The sequence below is a fragment of the Mandrillus leucophaeus genome, unplaced genomic scaffold (genome assembly GCF_000951045.1).
Source record: "Mandrillus leucophaeus isolate KB7577 unplaced genomic scaffold, Mleu.le_1.0 Scaffold397, whole genome shotgun sequence".
NCBI lineage: Eukaryota > Metazoa > Chordata > Mammalia > Primates > Cercopithecidae > Mandrillus > Mandrillus leucophaeus.
In genome coordinates this window covers 2,666,085-2,691,392 of record NW_012104220.1, presented here as the reverse complement: position 1 = coordinate 2,691,392, position 25,308 = coordinate 2,666,085, and the positions used below count along the sequence as shown (strand labels likewise).

Genomic DNA, 25,308 nt, shown 5'->3' with positions numbered 1-25,308 from the left:
GAGTGCAATGGCACGATCTTGGCTCACCGCAACCTCCGCCTCCTGGGTTCAAGTGATTCTTCTGCCTCAACCTCCCGAGTAGCTGGGATTACAGGCATGCACCACCACACCCGGCTAATTTTGTATTTTTAGTAGAGACGGGGTTTCACCATGTTGGTCAGGCTGGTTTCAAACTCCCGACAAGTGATCCTCCTGCCTCAGCCTCCCAAAGTGCTGGGATTACAGGTGTGAGCCACTGCACCTGGCCAAGAAATTTTAATTGTCACAGACTGATTAAAGAAAATGGGACTTATGTGTAGATTATGTGTTCAGGCCAATTGAAGCTTTATAAGATGTCATGGTTCCCTCTGAACAAAGTGTTTCATGGAAACTTGGAGAGACAAAAGTGATGAAATGATGGGAGAGCTGACTGACCATGTGACTCACTGGTAGGTGTGTGTGTACATGTGTATTATTTTTGTGAGCATCGCAGTGCATGAATCTCCTCTTATCTCTAATTATCAACTTATAACATTTATTAGTGGTAAGCAGTGTGGCATTTTTATTGAATTTTTTTTATTTTTATGTTGATATACATACATATACATTGTGAAATGATTACTATTATCAAGCTATATTTACCATCCTGTACATTAGATCTCCAGAACTTACTCATCTTGCGTGACTGAACTTTGTGCCTTTTGACCAACTTTTCCCCATTTCCCCCAACCCCTGAGCCCCTGGCAACCACCATTCTACTCTCTGCTTCTATGAGTTTGACTTTTTTAGATTCCACATGTAAGTGAGATCATGCAGAATTTGTCTTTTTGGGCCTGGCTTATTTAGTTTAATGTCCCCCAGGTTCATCCATGTTGTAGCAAATGACAGAATTTCCTCTTTTTTTTAGAGACAGAGTCTTGCTCTGTCACCTAGGCTGGAGTGCAGTGGCGCAATCTCAGCTCACTGCAACCTTCGCCTTCCGGTTCAAGCCAGTTCTCCTGCCTCAGCCTCCCAAGTAGCTGGGACTACAGGTGCATGCCTCCACACCCAGCTATTTTTTTGCCTTTTAGTAGAGACAGGGTTTCACCGTGTTGCCCAGGCTGATCTTGAACTCCTGAGCTCAGGCAGTCTTCCTGCCTCGGGCTCCCAAAGTGCTAGGATTACAGGCCTGAGCTGCCGCACTCAGCTCCTTTTTTTTAAAGGCTGAATTTATTCCATTGTATTTATATACCACAAATTCTTTATCCATTCCTCTCTTGATGGACACTTGGGTTGATTCCATATCTTTTACTGTTATGAATGATGCTGCAGGGAACATGAGAGTGCAGATACCTCTTTGAGATACTGATTTCATTTCCTTAGGATCTACACCCAGAAGTGAGATTGCTGGATCATATGGTAGTTATGTTTAATTTTTTTGAGGAACCTCCATACTGTTTTCCATAATGGTTGTACTAATTTATATTCTTCTCAACCAACAATGTACAAGTGTTCTCTTTTCTCCACGTCCTTGCCAACAGTTATCTTTTATCTTTTTGACAGTAGTCAGCCTAAGAAGTATGAGTGTTAGCTCATTGTGGTTTTGATTTGCATTTTTCTGATGATCTGTGATGTTGAGCATTTTTCACATACTAGCTGGCCATTTATATGTCTTTTGAGAAATGTCTATTCAGGTCCTTTCCTCGTTTTTTAAAATTGGATAGTTTCCTTGCTGTTGAGTTGTTTGAGTTCCTTATATGTTTTGGATATTAACCCCTAATCAGGTGTATGGTTGCAAATATTTTCTCCCATAGTGTATCTCTTCACTGCATTGTTTCTTTTGTCGTGCTAAAATGCATTTTGTATAACTGTTTTACAATTCATAAAAGATTTTAAACAGGCAAGTAATCCTATAATACAACTGAAGTTAGAAATAATAATAACTTACGTGCTTTTTAAAATAAAACATCTACTGTAGTTAAGTTTGGCTTTCTAGTCTTGTTTGGTGACTGGTATCTTATTACTGAAGATGTGCATTCTGCAGATCATCAGAGTTCAAATAGGATGTTGAACATAGAGGGTTGAATAATGTATGACCCCTGTAGTAGACTCAGATTCCCCTTTAAAGAAGGGTTTACTGCCCAGCTGTGAGAAATGTGAGATCCTGACAGCCCCCTCTTTCCCCACCCTTGTCCCCCACCTTAGAGTCTGGCTCAGGTCTAGAGACACTCCCCTCTCCTCATGTCACAGACTTCCTGGGGCAGCATGCATTTGCAGACTGAGCAAGGCAGAGGTAAAAAAGGCCTGACTATTTCAGCCCGTCACAGAGTACTCTGATGGACAGTGCTTGCTTTAGAACTTCCTATATGGTTGGCTGAAGTTATGTTGGGCTTGCATCAGTTTGAGTTCTGTCCAAACCTGGTTTCTCTGCCTTTCATTCACAGGTGTTTATCCCTAGTGAACATTTGTACCTCAGACACCATATTACCTCAGCCTCAGAGAAACCAGCCTGCAGTAGCTCCTGATAGCATGGAGCTAGTTTAGTGGAAGGGAATATACATCAAACAAGAAATTTAAAATGTTATCAATGTTATGTAGAAGCATAGGGTGCCATGGTAGTGCGTTATGGAAAGGACCAATGCCCAGCTAATCATATTGTTTTGAGAGGTAGCCTAGGTAGTCAGAATATGAACCTTGGGCATACTGCTTACTCTCTCCAGGCCACTTTCCTCATTTGTAATATGGGAATGACACATATTCTATCATCCTTTAGAAGACTAGCCTGGGATTGCTCACGTGGTTGGGGAAAGATTCCCAGCAGTAAGAGGGAGCAATGCACATCTTCCAAGCCTCTGTTTCTGTCAGTTTGTTGATGTCCCATTGGCCAAAGCGGTTTACATGGCCAAGCTGTGATTCGAGGATGAGGAAGTAGACTTGCATTTATGTTTGTATTTACACACACACGTGCCTAAAAATTACCAAACAGAATGTTATATAATAGTGATAGTTAAAATGTATTAAGCACTTTTTGTAAATAATGCTTAGTAAGAGTCAGCCGGACTATTATTATTTAATATGTTCTATCTCACTATGATATGAAAAAGAAGAAACGCTTTTAAATAATTTGGTATATTTGACATCTTAAAATCATTTTAATGATAACGCTTTTCACATAAAGTAAAGCTCTCTCTTTTTTTCCTCTGCAGTAAGAAAAGTGGAAAACCACCATTACAGAACAATGAGGTAACATTTTAAATCATCTTCTTTTTGGGATTTCATGTATTTATTTCATTTATTTTGTTATATGGCTCTGATTTAGGATAAAATTTTATAATTAGTAGGGAACTTAAAAATCCCTCCAGTCTTCTACACATTACAGGAATGCTGTCTGAAATAGGACTCCTGACAGGAAAGTGTTACCTTAGGAGGCAACCATAACTGCATTAGTTCTAGCCCATGATGATATTAATTTCCCCCCTTCTAGCTTCTTAGCAGTGACTCTGTTATATCTTTTATATCGAGATATATCTTGTCCCCCCACTCTTTCCCTCCCCCCTCCCCTCCCCTTCCCTCTTTTTTCTTTTTCTTCTCTTTTCTTTAAAATTTTCTTTTTACCAACCAGGTCTCATTCTGTCATCCAGGCTGGAGTGCAGTGTCATGATTATAGTTCACTGTAACCTTGACCTCCTGAGCTCTAAGGATCCTCCTACCTCAGCCTCCGAAGTAGCTAGGACTGTAGATGTGAGCCACCTTGTCTGGCTCTGTTTTCTCTAGTAGACCCACATATATTTGAAGATAGTTGTATCTTATGAGTGTTTCTTTCCCTGTGCTAAGCAATCTTGATTCCTTCTAATATGTCTAATGTGACATGGGTTCTGATCCTTTTTCAGTTCTGTATACATTCCTCTGAACCTATAAGAGTTTCCTTAGGCATTGTGCTTAGAATGGAATGTAGTTGTTCAGTTGTGGCCTGACTAGCGTGGAATATATCAGCATGATTACATTTCTTGATATGAATACAATATTGCTAAATTTCATCCTAAAATTGCTTTTATTTCTTTAACTATTACTATTTTTTACACTAAGTGAACTTTTTATGGTAAATTATAAACTTCAGGTGTATTTCTGACAAACAGCTCTACATCTCTACATGTTATATACATGATAGCTTTATTGAGTTATAATTATATACCATAAAATTTATCCATTTAAGTGTATAAATGAGTAGTTAGTATAGTCACAGAGTTGTGTGGCTATCACCATTACCTAATTTTAGGAAATTTTCATCTCTCCCAAAAAAATCCTATACCCATTAGCAGTCATTCCTTATTACCCTCTTCCCCCAATCCCTGGCAACCACAAATCTGTTTCTGTCTCTGTTAACTTACCTGTTCTGGACATTTCAAATAAATGAAATCATATAATATGTGGCTTTTTATACCTAGCTTCTTTCACTTAGCACAATGTTTTCAAGGTTCATCATATTGTTGCTGTATCAGTATTGCATTCCTTTTTATTGCTGAATAGTGTTCTTTGTATGCATATACCACATTATGTTTATCAGTTCATCAGTTGGTGGACATTTAGATTGTTTCTACTTTTTGGCTATTATGAATAATAATAATGCTGCTATGAAAATTTGTGCACAAGTTTTTATGTAGAGATATGTTTTTATTTCTATATCTAGGAGTGGAATTGCTGGGTCATATGTTAACTCAGTTGATTTGTTTTAGATAAACATTAATTTATTGCTGTAAATGTCAGATATGTTAACTCAGTTGATTTGTTTTAGATAAACATTAATTTATTGCTGTAAATGTCAGCTGATTGGGTTTAACCTACTATCTATACCATTAGTCTAATTTTTAGTGCAATTCTCACATCTGGCGTGTTAAGTAGAAGAATTATCTACAAATTTAATTTGCCTTTCCTTTCTTTCACAGAATTGCTGATAGTATTGACTATGTAAGGACCAAGGAGATTGCTCTGTGATATCTCTTAATCTTTGTTTCTGGTTATTCAGCTGTGACTACGTCCAATTATAGCAAAATCTGGTTCTTATTTCTCCATTAAGGCTACAATAATTTTATAAGAAACATCTAATTCCTTTATTAATTTATTAATTCACTTAGTAAGTCAATCTTTCAGTAAATATTTATTGAGCTCCTCATATATGCTTGGCATTGTTCTTGGCTCTGGGTATATGACAGTTATAAAAATAAGTTTCCATCCTCATGGAGCTTACATTCTACATATCAGCTAGTATGCTAGTATGGTATCCTTAACAAATAAGAAAATTGGAACAGTTTAACATGATGTACTTTTAGTAAACTCATGCTGGCTTCTAGTGATTAGTGTCTCTTAAGTCTTCCCCAACTCTCCATGTCAGTGTCTGTTCTCTGAATATCCTGGTGATTGACATCAAGATTGTCATTCTTTAGTTTCCATAATATTTCCTTCCCAGTCTTTGAAAAATGTGGTAAGATGTGCTTATGTTCACTTCTCTGATATCTCCAGCTCCACGATCTCTCATATCTAAGTTATATCTGAGCAATCAAATCTTAGTTATCTGAACTTAGTCATATCTGTTATTTGCATATCGGAGATCTGCAAGTTCTAGGACAGCTTGATTCATTTTACTCATTTTTTTCTTATTTTTCTGTACAATACTGTTTTAGCATATACTTATTTGCTGGTTGCATAGTGTGAGCAAGATAAATTTAGGTTATATTAAGTGATTGGCAATAAAAAGGACACAAGATGCACACTGATACCACATTTGTTAAATTTATAGGAAGTGCACACGTGTGCTAAAATGAAATCTAGTAGGATATGTAACAAAGACAGTAGGTTTAGTTTTCTTATTTTTGCTTATCAGAATTTTCTAATTTTTCTACAGTGAATATGTTACTTTTGAGGAAAGCAATTTAACCTATTATTTTCATAGAAATTTTGTATATCCTTTGTGATGGGGATAGGGTGGGGAGAGGCAATTTTCATAAGACATAAATTTTAAGGAGAAAAAAGGATTTAATTAGAAAGAGAACAGTATAATGAAATTCAAAATGTATAAAGATAAGTACTGTGCTGGGTTCAGTATTTAGCATTCCCATGCATATTTTTGTATTTTGGCATGTGTGTGTATCCATAAACAATATAGGGAGAATTACTTTACATATTTAAAAGTTTCATAAATTCATGTGTAAAATGAATTGCATGCATCATTCTAATTTTTTCCAGCATACTGTTTTTTAGATCACTCCATGTTTAAAGCTGTAGACTTGCTCTTGCATATTCTGTTTCTATGTATGTGAGCTGCTTTCTTTTTTACAGTTGTTATAGAGTTTTCATTGAATAATTTTGCTATGATTTATGTAATATTGGTATACATTTAGGTTATTTTTCATTTTATGGTATTATAAACAGAGTACGATGTTTTCATTTGTGTGGCTAAGCATATGTGCAGGTATGTTTGTAGGGTAAGTTCCTGAAAGTAAATTTACTAGGTTATTTTACATTTTACAGTCAGTGTACATTTTACATTTTGATAAATGATATATAATAGTTGTACCAGTTTTCATTTTTCCCTACAATATACAGGAATACTTATACTGTGTCAGCACTACATGGCCTCTTATTTTACTGCTATTTCAAACTTCTTTTTCAGTCAGTCTCACCTAAGGTGATTGACATATCAATAGGAACTTCTCATTGTACTTTGACCTTGTTACCTTTTGAATTTTAGGTTTTCTTTTTTCCTTTGTTACGTTATTACTTTGACTTCTCACATAGCTTTTAATGATTTGTTTGCTTTTTCTATAATGTTCATGTTAAACTTATATCACCACAGTGGTCTTTTTTTTTGTATTTAAAAAAATTATTGGGAAGTTTAGAAGTGGGAAAAGTGGTCTCTTTTTGTATTTAAAAAAATTACTGGAAAGTTTAGAAGTGGGAAAAGTTCATTGTGAATTTAAAATGGAATCTTAGGAAAGGCTAGTAATGTTATGAAATATACTGCCTCTATAGTTCCTCTTATTTAGATTGGTTTCAGGTAGAGTTTTGCTGTGATCAGGATACTCTCCTATTCCTGACATCTCTTTGAATTCAGCCCTTCTGAGCCAACCTCCCCGTCCAGGTGGTCCTTTGCAGAAAACAGTGATAATTTGGGAGAATATAGTTAGTTCCCTTCATGGATTGAAATGTAATGAAAATCCCTCAGCTTTCAGTCAGTTTAAGGATAGGGAAAGTGACAACAGGAACGGAAGAAAATGAGGAATTTTATACCAGTTAGCAACTAATATTTTAAAGTGTTTCAACTTTACTCTCTTGTAACTCTTTTTTTCTAACCTTCCTCATTGTTTGTCCTAGATCATTTCTTTAGAGTAGCTAGAAACAGGTGGTCTTCTGTTTAACTCAGATGTCCGTTTCACCTCAGGATTGTGCCACTTAAAAGTTGGAGCTAGGAATGGAGAAGGGTGTTGGCTACAGGTAAGGCAAGCTGAAGTGAGGAGGGAGTGGTGATGGTGACAGGAGGAAGAACAAATAGTTTAACTTTTTTTTTTTTTTTTTTTTTTTTTGAAGGTAGTTAGTATGTATGGCCTTCTCTTTACTCGTTTCTTCCTATGTTTTCCGGGTTTGGGGAAAACACAAACAGAGATTAGGTTGAATGTGTAAGGTTTAGCTTGAGGAGAATACGCTAGTTCAACTAAATGGACTGTGAGTAGGGCTTATTTCTCTGTTCTGTTTGCTGTTGTGTCCATATCATTTGGAATAGGGTTTGGATCAAGTAGTTGTTTGTTGAGTGAATGAATGCATGCATGTATGAATTAAGCAGACTGAGCCTGCAAGTCAGTAGGATGAGGTTTTCAACTTTATCTGAAAGACTTGAAATGCTGAGTCTCTGTTCCAGCAGTTGCAGGTTAGGCTGATTCTTCTCCAGTTCCTCCTATTGTAGTCTTTCTAGTCTAATCCTATGAACACAATGCCTTCAGACTTCCTTTTGTGGCCTATAGTTCTGCACTGCACTCAGTGCCTGTTTATTAGGATAATGTCTATAAAGCCTTAGCACAGTGTCTGACATATAGTTGGTAGTTATTATTATTCTAATTCGGTACCCAAACAGTTCACTTAAGGCTCATCTAGTGAGATATTTATTTAATCAAAGCACATTTACATTATATCTAGCTAATAGAGGTACTCTACAAATAGAAACAGGTATTTGTTTTCAGGAGTTAGCCAGATAAGTGAGCTGTGATTATGGAGGTGGGGAAACAGTCAGGGAATTGGGGTTTTTCTGGAGTATCTTGCCTTTTCCAAGAAGTTTCCCCTGTCTATTCTCCCAAACAGTTCAAGAGTAATGTCTCGTCACTTGTTTCCTTATCTTTGCAAATGGTTTAGTACTTCCATTTTCATGGAGCTAGTGAAAATGAAAAAACTCTTGAGAGAGGTAAGATTATCTTCTTTTAAATCCCTCTACACTAACAGTAAGCTCTCAGTCCTTACTGTGGCTTTAAGCCTCTGTCCTTTATAAGCCCTGCCTACCTTTTAAACTTCTCTCATTCTTGTTCCCTTTGCTGTAGCAATACTGCCATCTTGCTGTGAAATGTGCACACCTATTTTATTTCCAACACGTATTTTTGTGCTTGGTGTTCCTTGTGCTTCACTCCCTCCACCCTCGTACCCGCTTTAAATAATCACATGGCTTTTCTTTCTTTGTGTCTAAGCTTAAATGTCAAGAGGCTTTTCAGACCATCCTGTGTAAACTGTTCTTTTTTTTTTTCCTCATGACCCTGCCTGGTCTATCCGTGATAATTTATTTATTGGTTGATTTTTTGTCTGTGTTTCTCCCGCTAGAATGTGAGCTGCATGAGTGAAAGAACCTTGTCTGTCTTTGAATTTTATGAGGAAGAGAGAGTGAATTGACAGACTGTATATTGGAAATGTTAAATGGTAAATCTAGGAATCCAAAAATTTCCTATATTTGGTATCAGGGAAAATTCTGTTCAGGATTTTTTTTTTTTTTTTAAATATGGTGTTAATCAGGAAGTGGCTAATACAAAACTCAGTAAGCCCTTGGCCTTTTTTTCAGCTGTCTCTCTGACCTCATCCTCTGTGATGGTACCTTCCTCACAGCTGCAGCCAGTTTGGCCATTTTGTTCTTCCTCAAGCACGTTGCAGGCATTCACCTTGGTATTTTGCAGTTGCTATTTCTTCTGCTTGCAGTTTTCTTCATCCAGATAATTATGTGGTTCCAGAACTCACTTCCTTATTCAGTTTTTAGATAACATTATTTTCTCAAAAACATGTTTGAATATGAGGAGCAGTGTAAGTATGCAAGTCTGGGCTTTGTAAATTCAGTATTTATCTTGGTAACTGTTTATATTGACTTAGATGAAACATGGTTCTTTAATTTTATGATACATTTGTTATAGCGATCTTAAAAGGGCTTCTTGTTTTTAATGCAGAAAGAGGGGAAAAAGGAGCGAGCTGTGGTGGACAAGGTGTTTTTCTCAAGGCTCGCACAGATTCTGAAAATCATGGTCCCTAGAACATTTTGTAAAGAGGTAAGTCTTATGAAATTATAATCTTAAGTATATTGGACCATTCTTGAATAAAATACCTGAGTCTGGGTAATTTGTAAAGAAAAGAGATTTAATTGGCTCATGCTTCTGCTGGCTGTACAAGCATGGCGCAGCATATCCTCCACTTCCGGGGAGGCCTTGGGAAGCTGGTGATCACAGCTCAAGGTGAATGGGGAAGCCAGTGTCTCACATGGCGAGAGAGGGAGCAAAGGGCCGAGGAGGTGCCACGTGCTTTTAAACAACCAGATACATGAGAACTCACTCACTATCTGGAGGACAGTGCCATGCCATGAGGGATCTGCCTCCATGACCCAAACACCTCCTACCAGGCCCCACCTCCAACACTAGGGATTACATTTCAACATGAGATTTGGGTGGAGACAGATACCCAAATTATATTATTAGGTGTTCAACTTTCAAGGTTACATAAGATTAGAGCAATAAAATCATAACTCTTTGGTTATACTATAGGTCAAATTTTCTCTGTAGGTAAAGAAGACTACTAAATTTTTGTCTTTAAATCATCCCTGCCATACAAAAACCCGTGTTCAGTGCCAGTTTTTAAGTAGTTTTCTCTTGTTTATGAAATATTATTTCATTTTATGTGAAATACTAGGATATTGCCGTGCAGCTACCTCAAATGGTATTGCTTTGTTATAATTAAATACTGTCAATAAAAACTGGATTAAATGTCAAAAGACAAACCTTTTTATTACATTGAGATGTTAACAAGTCACATTAGTGTGGAATGTATTTGATTAAATATTTTTAAGATAACCAAAATGATACCTGGATTCATCAGGTATTTCAGGAAGTGAGCTGATTATATGAATAGTTTTATAATTCGTTCCTTTGCTCTTTTATCAAGATTATCTTCATTATTTGATAAACATTTTTAATGATTATTAAAATAATGCTGTGTTCTCCATCTTCCTCAGCATTCTCTCATTCTGTAACTAGAAATATCATTACCTTCAACTCTTCCTCTTCCCCTTGTCACCCTTTTTGATCACTGGGATCTGCTAATTTTTCCTATACTTAACTGTTAAAAAAGCATTGTAGTTCCCAAAGACAACGTCCATTTCTTCATCATGCTGGATTTGCTCTTCCCCTAACCTTGGCATCATGTCCTGATGATTCTGCCCTTGAGAAATTCTTTTTTAAAAAAGTAATGGCACTTGTTTTTTCCTAATTAGACAGAGGTAATACATGGTGCTTGAAGAAAATTAGAAAATGCAGCCAGATTTTTTTTTGGCACCTATCAGCCTCTTACTCATTTTGATATATAGTCATCTTGTGTGCAAGCATATATTTTAACTTAAAAATGAGATCACACACTTTTAAGATCTGCTCCTTCCCTTATATTATAAATGTTCTTTCTAAGTATCCTAAAGTTTCTCATAAATTATTCTCTCCCTTTACATTCCTATCGTTCTCACTATATCTTACCTGGATTATTAGATCTTAATTGGTCTTTTTGCTTCTTTTCCTTTTCCAGTTTGTATTCTTTCTTAAAATTCTGATGAAAACATGTGACTTCTTTTTTCTTTCTTTCTTTCTTTTTTTTTTTTTTTTGAGACAGAGTCTTGCTCTGTCGCCCAGGCTGGAGTGGAGTGACTGGATCTCGGCTCACTGCAAGCTCCGCCTCCTGGGTTCACGCCATTCTCCTGCCTCAGCCTCCCGAATAGCTGGGACTAGAGGCACCCGCCACCGTGCCTGGCTAATTTTTTGTATTTTTAGTAGAGACAGGGTTTCACTGTGTTAGCCAGGATGGTCTCGATCTCCTAACCTCGTGATCCGCCCGTCTCGGCCCCCCAAAGTGCTAGGATTACAGGCTTGAACCACCGCGCCCGGCCATGACTTCCTTTTTCTTATAGGGTGAATTACAACCTGACTTTGGCCTTCCTTTTAATATCATCTGCTTAGGAGATTATTGTTTTATGATCTGGCCCTATGTCCTCAACCTTTCATTTGTTTACAACATCATGTCTGTGACATCCTGTCCGTCCCCACAACAGAAACAAATATGTTTTTAAAAATTGATTAATGCTTATTATCTTTTTTGTGAATATTTCCAGTGACTCTTCAGGCATAACTAATTGTTTTCTCTCATTTCTACAACTCTCCTGCCTTTGAAGAATCCTTATTTAAAATACAAGCTTTTCTGGAAAGATTTGTATATTACCTTCCAATCAGTTAACAGCTTAATGTTCATTTCAACTATTGCAGGAGTTCAATGAATGTAAAACAAATTGGAGATATTGGATGAGTCCCTGGGAATTAGTAAGGGAGGTAGAAGGGGCTAATTTGGCCAGCCTCCCACCCTCTGCAGGCCTTCTTCCCTTACTTTGGCTTCTATGTCACTGTCTTATTCTTCCAATTTAGAAAATTTAAGATCAGCTTTAAATGTATGTACTTGGGGTTGAGGTGGCAGGATTCTCATCTCACAGAAAGATAACTGATTCCTACCCAGTGTCTTGACTTTCCCTGCTTTGTAATCTGTCTTGCACAGCATTGCTTAAGTAATATTCTTTAAACGTCACTTTTTAACATCACTTTTTGTTCTACTGAGAAGCTTGCAATAATTTTATATGTATAAACTCAGTACAGTACCATAGTTCATGTGATTTTAATCCCTTTTTTCTCCCATTAAATCCTTCATCTTTTTTACCCTTAATCCTCATTCTCTTTTTTGTTTTACTATTTATCGTATTTCTAATGCCATAACTGTCTTTTGGCACCCCAAACCTTCCCATCCCACAGCTTAGGACATGAAGTGATACAAATATGTTTGCCTAAATTTGTCTGCTACTTTTAAAGTATAATTCTTCCCTTCATAACTAAATTGAAAGCCCTGTGAGGGCATGGACACTATTGTAAGTTTTTTTAACAAATTAAACCGAATTTATTCTACCTAGGCAAAATTGTAGGCTTCAGTTTTGGTTAGTTAGCTGTATATTTACAGTTACTGTCTTTTTTCTTTGTTAAAGTTGTATGTTAAAAATATAAGAAAATAACAGTACACTATAATCTGGGTAATCTAAGTTATATTCCTAGCTTCTGTCCTTGACTAGGTATATGAAGGCAAGTCCTTTGACCTGCCTTGAAATCACTTTTGAATTCTGAATGAGAAAGATTAAATGAATCTATGAGGTCTTTTTCATTTATGTAATATTCTTGAGTTCCCTTTTAACTATATTTAAAATTGCTCATAGAAAAAATGTCAGCCAACTGTATTAAAGCTTACATAAAGCTTTAGATTTGGAAACCAAAAATTGTTACCAAGGTAATATTTCTTTGAACTTTCTAAAATGCATTTAGTTAATTTACTATACCTGGTTTATTTTAGACAGGTTACTTGGTACTTATTGCTGTTATGCTGGTGTCTCGAACGTATTGCGATGTTTGGATGATTCAAAATGGAACACTAATTGAAAGGTACTTTTTCATTCACCTTCCTCCTATATGTATGCAATGCTAATTGTCTCATATTTAAGCATTATCTTTATAAGCAAGAAATAGATTCTAAATTAGGTAAAAGATACTCAAGTCAAATTATGTGTTTGTTCATTTACTTAAAAAATACTTAGTGTTTCCCATGTGCCAGGCAATGTGCTGTACTGTGATAAGGGTCTATATGCCAGCGACTAGGAGAAACTGTACCAAGCCTTGCTGAGCTGACAGTTTATCAAGAGTTAGAGACAGGTAGACAGAAAATTAAAATGCAGTATAATAAGTGCTGTAATGGGAATTCTAAAAATCCACCAAGTTGGATTTCTGAAATTAATTAGATAATTTGGAGGAAAATTTCAAAGCATTTCAAAGAATCACATTGAGTATGTTTATTAGAAGGGAAAACAGTTCTTAGACATTTCTTTCCGCATCTGATGTTAGTGGTTTTTATATTTTTTCATTATAGTGTTTCTACATATTATTAATCACTGCAAATTGCTAATTTTGAATGTAAAAACATAAAAAATGTCAGTTGGGATATCTTGGGTTATAACAATTTACCATTTATCCATTAATAAATAATTTATTTTTCATAATACCAATTAGAATGTCAGAGTAAAAAATTTTACTAGGAATTTTATTTCCTGATATGCAATATTTTGTCAGGAAATTCCTTAAAAGTATTTAATCTAAAATAACTTTTTGAATGACAGTACTTAAAATTGTTAAATGCCCCAACATTTTGGAATAAAGGTTTTTTTCTCTTAGATTATTGATCTGCTTCCTAAAGATTTGTAGGAAGAGGAAGAATGCTTTATGACCATGCTCTCTGACTCATTTCTCTAGGACAGTAAAGAATCTTGTATGTACAGGATTAAAGCCCTTAAAGTACATACCTCTGAATAGGGGTAAATTATGTAGGCCCTCACATTCCACCCAAGTCTCCCTGAAAACTGTGGTCAGTCCTGTGCCTTTTAATTTTAATCAAAGTAATATATGAACATAGCTTTAAAAGTAATACATGAACATAGCTTAATGTCAAATGTCCTGCAGGACTTAATGACAAAACACATCAGTTCCTTGGTTCCTCTCACTCCTAACTGTCATTACCTGGAGCCAGTCATTTTCTATTCTTTTTACTGTTTCATTTATTTTGTGTCTGCGTTTCCATATTGCATGCTTGTATTACTGTTTATAGATTTCTTAGTTTCAAAAGTGTAAGTGTTCATCTCCTACTTTGGAAGGTGAGAATTAGCCGTTTTACACTCCCTCGATGCTCATCTTCTCAATGTTTTTTATATATAATAAAAATTATATAATTTTTTATTAAATCACAATTTATTGTTTACATAATTTTGACAGCTGAACCACATGGCATACTTTGGTAGTTGCTTTTCCATACAACTTTTTGTTTTTCCTGGTGTTTACAAATTGACAGTTATTTGTGCACATTATTATTTTTTTTAAACCTACTTCCCCCTAATTCAGCTTGAGCTTTTTGACAATACTGTGAAATCTTCTCAGTTTTGTAATATGGTCAGACACCAACTAATCTATCAACTTCATCTTTCTATTTCCACCCCCCCCATATGTTTTGTAGTTTCCTGTGTTTTGCTTTTTTTTTTTTTTTTTGAGATGGAATCTCGCTCTGTTGCCCAGGCTGGAGTGTGGCACAATGTCAGCTCACTGCAACCTCTGCCTCCTGGGTTCACGCCATTCTTCTGCCTCAGCCTTCAGAGTAGCTGGGACTACAGGTGCCCACCACCATGCCTGGCTAATTTTTTGTATTTTTAGTAGAGACAGGGTTTCACAGTGTTAGCCGGGATGGTCTCAATCTCCTGACCTTGTGATCCGCCCACCTCACCCTCCCAAAGTGCCGGGTCTTCTTGCTTTAATCAGGATTGGTTGCATATTAGGTACACCAAATAGCAATCATGTTTGAACTTGCTTTTATCATTATTCTGGGAATTTCTTTCATCTTTGTATCCTGAATTAAATAACCTGTTTCTGGATTTTTTTTTTTTTTCTCTTCCTCAGTATACTTTCTCAGTTTGGCAGATGCACTCTTTTTCTGAGTAAAGGTGAAGGGAGATAAATTTTTGAGACCTTGTAGATCTGAAAATTTCTTCTAGTCTCATACTTGATTGATAATTTAGCTATGTTGGTGCCTTCCAAGTTGGAATTCACTTTTCTTCAGAATTTTGAGAGCATCACTATGTTCTGGGTCTCAACCTTGGCTGCAGAATGATTGGAATCATCTGGAGAATTTTAAGAACTGTGAATGTCTGGGCCCTACCACTAGATATTCTGATTCAATTAATCAAACCTTTTTGAAGTATCTGGTAGATTCTGTTGTGCAGCTCCAGGGTGGGTATTGAGGCCTCTTGCCATTCTGATTGCTCAGCTGTAGCTGGAGATTTGTTTCTCCCTCAATCTCCCCCTTGGTCTTTGTAAAAAAATTGTTGATGTTGTGTTACTGGATGTTTGAAAATTTCACTGAACATTGGTTTGAATTTTTTGTGCTGGGCACTAGGTGAACTCTTTTTCCATCTAGAAACTCATTCTTCATTTGAGAAATTTTCTTGTGTTTAAAAAGAAATTATTCCTCTCCAATTTTTCTGGAATTCTTATTAGCTGAGTGTTGGAGCCTCTGGACTGATGATCTGATTATCTTATAATTTCTCTTCTATTTTTATCTCTGCCATTTTATTTTATTTTCTAGGAAATTTCTTTAACTTTATTATCCAGTGAATTTTTATTTGTTATAATTTTATTTCCAAGAGTTATCTTTTATATGGATGTTCATTTTTATAGCAATCATTCTTTTAAGGATGCAATATTTTTTCATCTCTGAAGCCATTTAATTTTTAATGTGTTTTTAGCTCCCTACATTTTTTGTTTCCTTCATGGTGCCTTTGTTTGTTATTCTGTTGTCATTCACATTAGAGGCTTTCCTCAAGCATTCTATGACTCTTGGCTATGAATTCATATTTAAAATGAAGTGCCTTAAACACTTACTAGAAGCTGGAGTTGAGAGTTTAATTGGTCTCCCTTGAAGGGTGTTTGTAGGGGAGCCTAATCATGTGCACGTGTGTGTAGTACTCAGTTTTAAAATTTAATTATGAGATTTTTAAAAATTGCTTTTCATTTTTTTTATGAGTTTCTGAACAAGTTTTTAAAAACCATTATTTTGGTATACTTTACACTTACGGAAAAGTTGTAAAAATAGAATAAGGGGCTGGGTATAGTGGCTCATGCCTGTAATCCCAACACTTTGGGAAGCTGAGTCAAGAGGATCACTTGAGACCAAGAGTTCAAGACCAGCCTGGGCCACACAGTGAGACTTCGTCTTTACAAAAAATAAAAAAGTTAGCTGACTGTGATGGCACATACCTACTACTACATGGCACAACTACACAGGAGGCTTAGCAGAAGGATCGCCTCAGCTTAGGAATATCCTCTCTCAAAAAAAAAAAAAGATTAGCGTAAGGAACTTCCTTATATTCTTAACCCACACTCACCAATTGTAAAACACACATTTTAAAGTTGTTAACTTTCTCCTAAATAGTTTTGAGCCTCTGCTGTGTATGAAATTCTTTAACATTTGGACCTTATCTCAAAAAAAGAAGTTTTAAAATATTGTACATTCATACAGGATAATTTTGTTTGAAAAGTTAACATATATCTCCATCTCAGTATTTAAGCTACAGTGCAAATTTATTTATTTATTTTCCCTTTTTGCCTTTTCTAAAGTAAGTCCAGATTCATGTATTTCTGCTAAAGAGAGCCTTAAGGAGACTTATTATGGTCCTTAATGTACTTCATTTTAATATTCTTTTCATATTTTAAACTTATTTGTTGATGGTGACTAATGACTTTGGAGTATGGAAAATCTTAATAGGAAAGACACCTTCTTTAGGGTGGAAACTATACTAATTCCGTGACATGGAGGAAAATTCTTTGTACCCTGTTGCTGCTTTATCTAATCATAAAAATATGTTTTATTTTCACCCATTTGGCTACAAGCAGAATTTAAAAATTACCAAACTCTCTTTTATAAAGTTTCTTAAACATTTAGAAGTTGCAGTGATTAGGGCTATTGTAAAATTGTTTTTGTTAATTATTTTTTTTGCAGTGGAATAATAAGCAGAAATAAGACTTTATTCAAGAAACCACTTTTTAAATTTATAGCTGCTACTCCAATGGTAAACCATTGCTGAATGATGGCATGTTCTTGTGTGTTTCACAGCTTGGGCAGCACTAAAGCACTTTGGTTTTATGTAAGGTTTGGTTCAAACAATTTTAACATAAATTCTCTGAACCTTTTGTACTGTCTTGATTGCTTAATGTCTCTAATATTCTTATTGCTATAAACAACATTTTTGTGTGGTTCTATTTAACTTTCTTGTAGTTAGCCTTTTTTTTTTTTTTTTAACTGTTTTGCTTTTTAGGGGCTACATAAAAATTGGAGTATTAATTTCTTTCAATCAGTCTAAAGGAACATTTCCCAAAGTATGTTCTGTGGAATCTTGGCTATGATAGAGGAAATGCTTCATGCTACAAACCCCTCACAGAGAGTTAAAATGCACATACTATACATTAAAAACTTTGAGAAGGTCTCTAGTCATATACTAGTTATTTTTGTGTGTACATGGGCAGCTAGGTTTAAACCAATTAGTCTAGTGTTTCTCAAATGTTTTATACAAATATATTTTATGAAATTTGGGAATATTACTAAGTATTATTTGAAATAAGAGTTCTGTGATCAAATAGATTCTATCTTTGTATTAGGTCATACACATATCTTACTCAAAGATCCTTTACTTATATAATGATGCTCTGTTCAAATTTTTAATTAAAACCCTTTTTAAAAATTTTTAATGTATATTTTAAAAGCAGAAAAATACGTAAAACAGATTAACAATAGGCAAAAGCGGAGCTAGTCTAGTTGAAGTGTGTTGAGGAACATGAAGCTTCTATAGATCCATTCTGGGCTCTGATCTATGCGTTAGTGCCAGTCTTGGCAAACTAGGACCCACAGGTCAAATCTCACTACCTGCCATCTGCTTTGGTAAAGTTTTATTAGAATACAGCCACACTTCTTGGCTGCTTTTTTTTTTTTTTTTTTTTTTTACTGTGGCAGAATTGAGTAGTTGCAGCAGAGCCCTTAGGGTGCACAAAGCCTAAAATATTTACTCTTGACCCTTTGCTGATCCCCATTAGTCTGTCTCCCTGCCATTAGTTCACACAAATGAGAATCAGATTGTTAAATATTTTAAAACAAACAAATGGTACTTTGTTTATTCATAATAATCCATTCCTGGGACTATAAAGTTGTTAATTGTTTTGCTCGCTAAATTTGTTTTGTAGCCACTTAAGCCTTTTTTTAAAGCAGCCATTTTTACTAAGAAATAATTAGTTATCATACTGTTTAATTTCGCCTTTTGCAGGATGAGGTTCCAGCAAGTTCAAAATGATGACGTTTTAAAGTTGCAAACATGTTTTTGCAAAAAAGTGTTTTTTAGCATCTTTTTTATTGATTGTTTTGATTTAATAGAAGTTTCCTAGAGTAATTTTAGAGCTTTACAGAAGTTTTCCTAGTGTTAGATTTTGCTTCTTTTGCAACTAATGCATTGCATGTGGTGGTTTGCAGTGGTATCATTGGTCGTAGCAGGAAAGATTTCAAGAGATACTTATTGAACTTCATCGCTGCCATGCCTCTTGTAAGTTTAATTCATTAAAAATCTTTTTAACCCAGGGGAAATTTGCATCTTTTAAAAATCTTTAAGGGTTTTACTTATTAAATTCTTTAAAGATTTATGATACTATATTCCTATTTTCAGTTTAGGTTTGTAATTTATAGTATAATTTTCAATGTAAACCTTCATACTAGATAAAAAGGGGATTATGTTTGGTTTAATTTCATTTATAATGTGTATATATATTCATATACATATGTATGTGGGTGAGGGGTTTTTTGGCATTTTTTTTTTTTAACCTTCAGTCCAGGTTTTCTTCGGTGTTTAGCAGCATCCCATTAGATAGCAGCAGCACCCTTCTCTTAGTTGTAACAACCAGAAATGTTTCCAGTCCTTGCAAAATGGATGTGGGCGGGGGGCAAGTTGGGGAGTTGGGGGAGATTTAGAGAGGGGAGTGCAAATCATCCTGGTTACTTTAGGCCATAAACTAGTATCGTAACTTGTACTACTAATCTACTTCCAGTTAAATTGGAATTTATGGTCTGAATTTTTTACAGATAAATTGTTTAGTCTAAAATATAAGTGATTTTCTTAGTTTGGTTCTCATTTTAATTTTCTTGGCACTGTAAGAACTTAATGTTCTAAATTTGTGGGTAAAAATGAGAAGCTTGGCTGTAAAATCCAGTTACGTTGAAATTGCCAGAAATTCTTGTTTAACAAAGCTGGAAGATGGGGCTACATAGCTTTTAGACATTTTAAAATAAACAGTTGGAATAAACAACACAGATATGAAAGATTAAGATTCAGCAAAGACCACTTGAGAAAAATTTTAATGTAACGATAGAAAATGTTAGTAAAGATGGCTCTAGATATAATCTGGAAAATAGCATCAGTGGTGTAAAACCTGTAGTTTTTTTTCTTTTTTTTAACAAATGCAAATACAGTGTATATAGAATTCCATTGTTTAGGGTTGTGGTGCTGATAGTAGGAAACAGAAAATATAAACATAAATGTCTGAACTCCTAAAAGCAAGTCTTTACATTGGCTAGAAAGGGGATAGATTTGACGTTTTGCCCATTTACAAAAAAAAAAAAAAAAATGGCAAGATACGTCTCATAATTAGTAATATTAACATATTCCATGTAAAGTTTAACATAGAATAATTCAAACCAGGTACATTTGATTTAGCTAAATGCAGTAAAGTAAAACAGAACTGAATTATATAATTTGGATTCAATTATAAAAATTATAGGATTTGGGACACAGGAAATAATGGAGAAATAAATTATAGTTTAGTAAGCAGAAATGAAAAGCAAAACCAATAATATTTGTTTGTTTGTTTTAGATCTCTCTGGTTAATAACTTCTTGAAGTACGGGTTAAATGAGCTTAAACTGTGCTTCCGTGTAAGGCTCACTAAATACCTCTATGAGGAGTATCTTCAGTAAGTGATAACCTATTTTTATATTAAAAGTATTTAAATAGAAGAGTACTATTTGTGAAGCTGATCAATATAGCGGTTTTTCTTATTTGTTGTATGTTTTCTAAGAAAACCGCTCTTAGGTACAGAAGCATATTGGGAACAACCTCTCAGTTATTTGGAATCTAGTCCTGGCTTTTCCATTAATTGACAAGTCATCATTTTCTGGACTTGTGTCCTCCTCTCTAAAATCAGGACAATCGATAGGATCTCTTCTGGCTCCAAACTTTTTTGTTTCTATGTATTTGAGCTAGGCGGTGTAATGTGATTTTTTGGGTTGTCGTTTTATCTTTAAAGTCACTTGTTTTAAAATTACTTTTCTTCTTGCTATTTTAGATCTTTCACATATTATAAAATGGGAAATCTGGACAACAGAATAGCTAATCCAGACCAGCTGCTTACACAAGATGTAGAAAAATTTTGTAACAGTGTAGTCGATCTGTATTCAAATCTTAGTAAGGTAAGTTTCTCTACTTTTTAAAAGATTATTTGTTTAATTTGTTGAATTTTGAATCTAAACAAATTTATATAGAATTGATTTTATGGACAGAACAGCAGCATGTAAATATTTAATGCTTTTGTAAGAAAATTAGAGTTGTAATAGTTTTAATTATTTTAATTTTTTCTATTATTTTTGTGAGGTACTTTGGCAAAGAACTGATAATTTAGTGTCTTATAAGGATTTTCTAAGAATTTTGCAGGTTGATTCCATTAAAACAGCAGAAATTTGAATTCTTATCTTTTGACCTGCATGTGTCCGGCCATTGTTAGAGATTGACTGTCAATTTATGTTTCTAATTCCACACTTAGAACACTAGACTAGGACTTCCTTTCTGCCCATTTCTCTGCTTCAGTATCTTTAATTCTAATAGATCTTAGTAAGTAGTAGTCAAAACATTTCACAAGATGCAAGTATATTTCAGTTTTCTAATTACTGTTTTTCCCATTCTCCTCAGAATATTGCCAAAGCTCCTGACTCTGATAGGCCTTAACCAGTTTTCCTTCTTCTCGCTGATTTCTCCAGTTCTTGTCTTAGTCATGTTATCTCACCACCCTTACAGCTTTCGCTGTAGTCTTCTTATTAAACCCTCTGTGCCATTACCTCTTGCATTGACTATGATATGTAGTAGGCACCTATTAAATAGTCTGCCCAGCATCCCCTCCCCTCTTCATCTGAGATGCTTCAGTTCCCACTCTAACTCATGTGACTTCCCTTGGTGTTGGGTAGGAGCTTGTCTCATACTGGACCAATGATAGTATCTTTGCCTCTGGTCACAGTTGACCTAGATACACAGTTTTGAGACCAAAGAAAACCAAAACTATAAAAAGGACTGGGTCACATTGTAAGAATAGGAATGTCCTAGCTTCAACCAGGTTGATGGAGGGAAGGCAATTCTTAGAGATATATATCCACAAGAGCTGCTCTCCTCATGCCCAGGCCCAGTGCTTTTCACTTCCAGCCCAACTTTGTTATTTATTTAGCTCTCCGGAAGCCTTTGCTAACTGATCCCAAACTCAGGAACTCTGACAATTACAAATAGTTCAGTAATTCAGCTTTCTCTTCTGTTCCCATTACAATATTTGAAAGTTTGTTTTCTCCCCCTTCTCTCTCTCTCTCTCTCCCTCTCTCTCTGTGTGTGTGTTTGTATGTGTGTGTGTGTTTGTATGTGTATGTGTGTGTATGCATGCATGGTGGGAATGGGGGGTGTATATATACAACTTCCCATATAATTTTATAGACATTATTATGTATTCTTTAAATCTTGGTACTTGAGCAACTCTCAGGTTTTGTCACATCTGGAATAGAGAAGAATGTTAAATTAATTAATTGTAGTAGGGCTGTGCACCACTGTGTAAATTAGATGTTTTAAATATCTAATTGACCTCCAACTTAAATTATGAGTCATTATTTTTGTTGTAAGTTTTAACAATTCTTGAATTTTATAAGTATCTCTAGCTTCTTGATAATTTATAAGGCAAAAAAAAAAAAAAAAAAGGAAAGGGAAAGGTAGATGTTGAATGTTGAAACAAGCCAGTTAACAAACCAAGCCATCTGTCCTAATAATGTGGATTAGAAAGTGCTGGCTGTTGGCCCAGCACAGTGGCTCATCCCTGTAATCACAATACTTTGGGAGGTCAGGGTGGGCAGATTGCTTGAGCTCAGGAGTTCAAGACTATCCTGGGCAACAGGGTGAAACCCCATCTACAAAAAATACAAAAATTAGCCAGGCATGGTACTGTGCGCCTTTACTCCCAGCTACTTCAGAGGCTGCAGTGAGCCAAGATCTTCGAGCTGGGTGACAGAGCCAGACCCTGTCTTAAAAAAAAAAAGTGGGGGCACGAGCAGTGGCTGTTGACTTAAAGTGAATGAACACAATTTGGGTTTCTTGAAAAACATTTCTAACTAATGCAACTGATGGTGCATTAGTTGAGTTGTCTCTGTGTGTGAAGAGCAGTACATTAATGTATTATTTTGGTTCTAAAGACTTGACTTTTATATTTCAAAATTAGATTCAATTACTTACTTGGTTATTTTGCCATAGAAGTGATAATGTAATAGAATCAAACAATATTGGAACAGGAAAAGCTTCTCACTTTACAGGTGAAGATATGTAGAAACAAGCTGGTAGCAGATTTGGGGTTACATCTCAGGTCATTTTATTTAGTATCTTTACATTATATTGACACATTACTGAGTTACTGGTGGTTAATTATCACAGTAGAGGTATCTTAGTTGATGGAAAGTGATAAATGTTTTTCCTACTTGATGGTCAGTAGACGTTGTGTAAGCTGTTCCCATTTTAAGTTTCTTGAGAGGAAAACTGTTATCTTTCATGTATTCTTTGATCTAGTTACTATCACAATGCATTATACATAGTGGGAACTCTACATGTTGATAATTATGTATTAAATGTTTAATAACATTTTGTAGTTAACATGTTGTATTAGCTATCATTCTAGTGCTTTAGTTTTAATTTGTGTATTCTAATATTTATTTTACAGCCATTTTTAGACATAGTTTTGTATATCTTTAAGTTAACGAGTGCAATTGGAGCTCAGGTGAGTCTTCTTTTATTTCACCTTTTAAATTGATATAATACAATATTTGAAATACATATTGTGAATAGCTTGATGGCCTGTAAGAATTTTTGTATATCTCAAAGAATATATTTTCACATGATTTACCTAACAAAGTCCAGTTATAAAATAATACTTTACTGGAGATTTTAGAAGTACTAATTTTTCTTCTTAATTTTCAATTTTGTGGCATTAAAAACCAGACAAATATATTGGCCAGGGGTGGTGGCTCACGTCTGTAATCCCAGCACTTTGGGAGGCTGAGATGGGAGGAACGCTTGAATCCAGGAGTTCGAGACAAGCCTGGACAAAAAGCGAGAGCTGCTTCTTTTTTAAAAAAATGATAAAACAGAAGTATTTAAACCATGAATATATTTATACTTATTGTTTCAAAGTAATGTCTAAAAAGAGATATGGAGACGTCCATATTAATATGAAATTCTAATGTTAAAGTAACGATACATTTAGAGTGGGTATAACAGTTCCAAGAATATTTTATAATATAAATGGTTGGCTATCCCATGAGCCTTATTATCCAAGTCTGATATTTGTGATGGCAAGAATCACTTTTAAGTTTTCTTTGAGTTATCTTACTGAAATGTAACTTTAGTCATTTAATATGTAATGTTATTGTTATATGTTTATAACGCAACCATATAATAATATGGTTGTTTTATGTGTGTGTGTGTGTGTATATATGCATTTCAGTTGATTAATTAATTATTTCCGTACTGGTTTTTGTTGCTTTCCAAAACACTAGGAAAGCAGGGTTTTGGTTTTGCTTTGTTTGGTTTTTTGAATTTTTCTGTTTATCTTCCTAATTCTTTGCTATCGTGTGATCCAGGTTTTATTATTCTTATATATTGTTTTACTGTAAGCAAGTAAATAGGCCAAATCCTTCTTGTCTCCTTGCAGTCATATTTTTATGGTACTTAGCTACATTTTTGTGATACTTAAATATGTCTCCATGTCTACCTGTTATCTGATTCTGCATTTCTTAAAGGCAGAAACTGTTTTAGTTATCTTTTTGGTTCACATTTGTAGTAGTTGTTGAAATGCATTGAATTGATCAGATTTAATTTTTTTTTTAAATCTTGAATACATACTAGCACATATATTGTGCTAGATAGTAGGAATAAAAAAATAAGTAAGACACAGTTCCTGCTGAAGAGGAATTACAATGTGGTAAAACAGGTAGATAGTCAAACAGTTATAATGCAGCATGATAAAGTTTAGTAATAGAAGTTTCAATAAAATATTTAGTGCCAGGAAGAACTGGAGGTGATATCTGAGCTGCTTTGGGGAGGTAAGTAGACATCCATTAGATTATGTCATGCTTGCTAAACATAAGAACAATCTCACTAAATGGAAACAGTTCAGGAAACATTTATTTTAGTATGGCAGGGTATAGTGTATACAGGAGAATGAGGGAAGTGCCTATGATGAACTTGGAAATGTATGCTTGAAGCTTTTCTCTTGGGATGGTCAATGGGTGATAAGGTCACCTGCAAAGTTATTAATACATAGTACAGCAGCTGGAAGCAAGATGTACAAGCAGGGAAAGACAGAGCTCGTTGGGGGGGAGCTGAACTTGAGGCATCTGCACAGTATTAAGGTAAAGATGTGTAGTACTTATATCTTGGGTTCATAAGAGTTATAGGTCCAGGGGTATAGATTTGAGATGAGAAGAGAACTAAGGAAGGAATTTGAGGGAATATTAATATTAAAAGAGAAGGCAAGAAAAAGAGGTCTAAGAATTATTGTGGAATCTTAAGAGATTATCAAGAAGATTTCCAACAGAAGAGTGTTAGATAACAGGAAAAGTGAGAACTGCAATTAGGAGTTTTTAGGTGAGCAAAATGTAGGAGAGCTGAGGGATAAGCTACAGTGGTGAGAGGAAAAGCTCATTGAGTGGTAAAAGTGTAGAGGCTACTGTGTACTTTTTCAGAAAAAAAACAAGGGGAAAAAATTACCCAGTAGAGCAATTTCTTTCAGTCATTGTGGTTAATTATAAAAATTGTACGTTTGTATCTAAGTGAATTTATTATTATATTCCAGAA

General features: G+C 35.0%; 1 protein-coding gene across 1 annotated transcript in view; it reads left to right on the top strand.

The window, feature by feature from the left end:
• Positions 1–363: 363 nt before the first annotated feature.
• ABCD3 (ATP-binding cassette, sub-family D (ALD), member 3) overlaps positions 364–25,308 on the top strand; it is a 56,164-nt gene continuing 31,219 nt past the window's right edge. Inside the window, exons 1-8 of the mRNA XM_011991506.1 lie at positions 364–428; positions 3,165–3,201; positions 9,423–9,521; positions 12,889–12,977; positions 18,646–18,715; positions 20,037–20,134; positions 20,507–20,630; positions 23,174–23,230. Coding sequence (XP_011846896.1) covers positions 364–428; positions 3,165–3,201; positions 9,423–9,521; positions 12,889–12,977; positions 18,646–18,715; positions 20,037–20,134; positions 20,507–20,630; positions 23,174–23,230 — 639 coding nt within the window. The remainder of the gene's footprint in view (positions 429–3,164; positions 3,202–9,422; positions 9,522–12,888; positions 12,978–18,645; positions 18,716–20,036; positions 20,135–20,506; positions 20,631–23,173; positions 23,231–25,308) is intronic.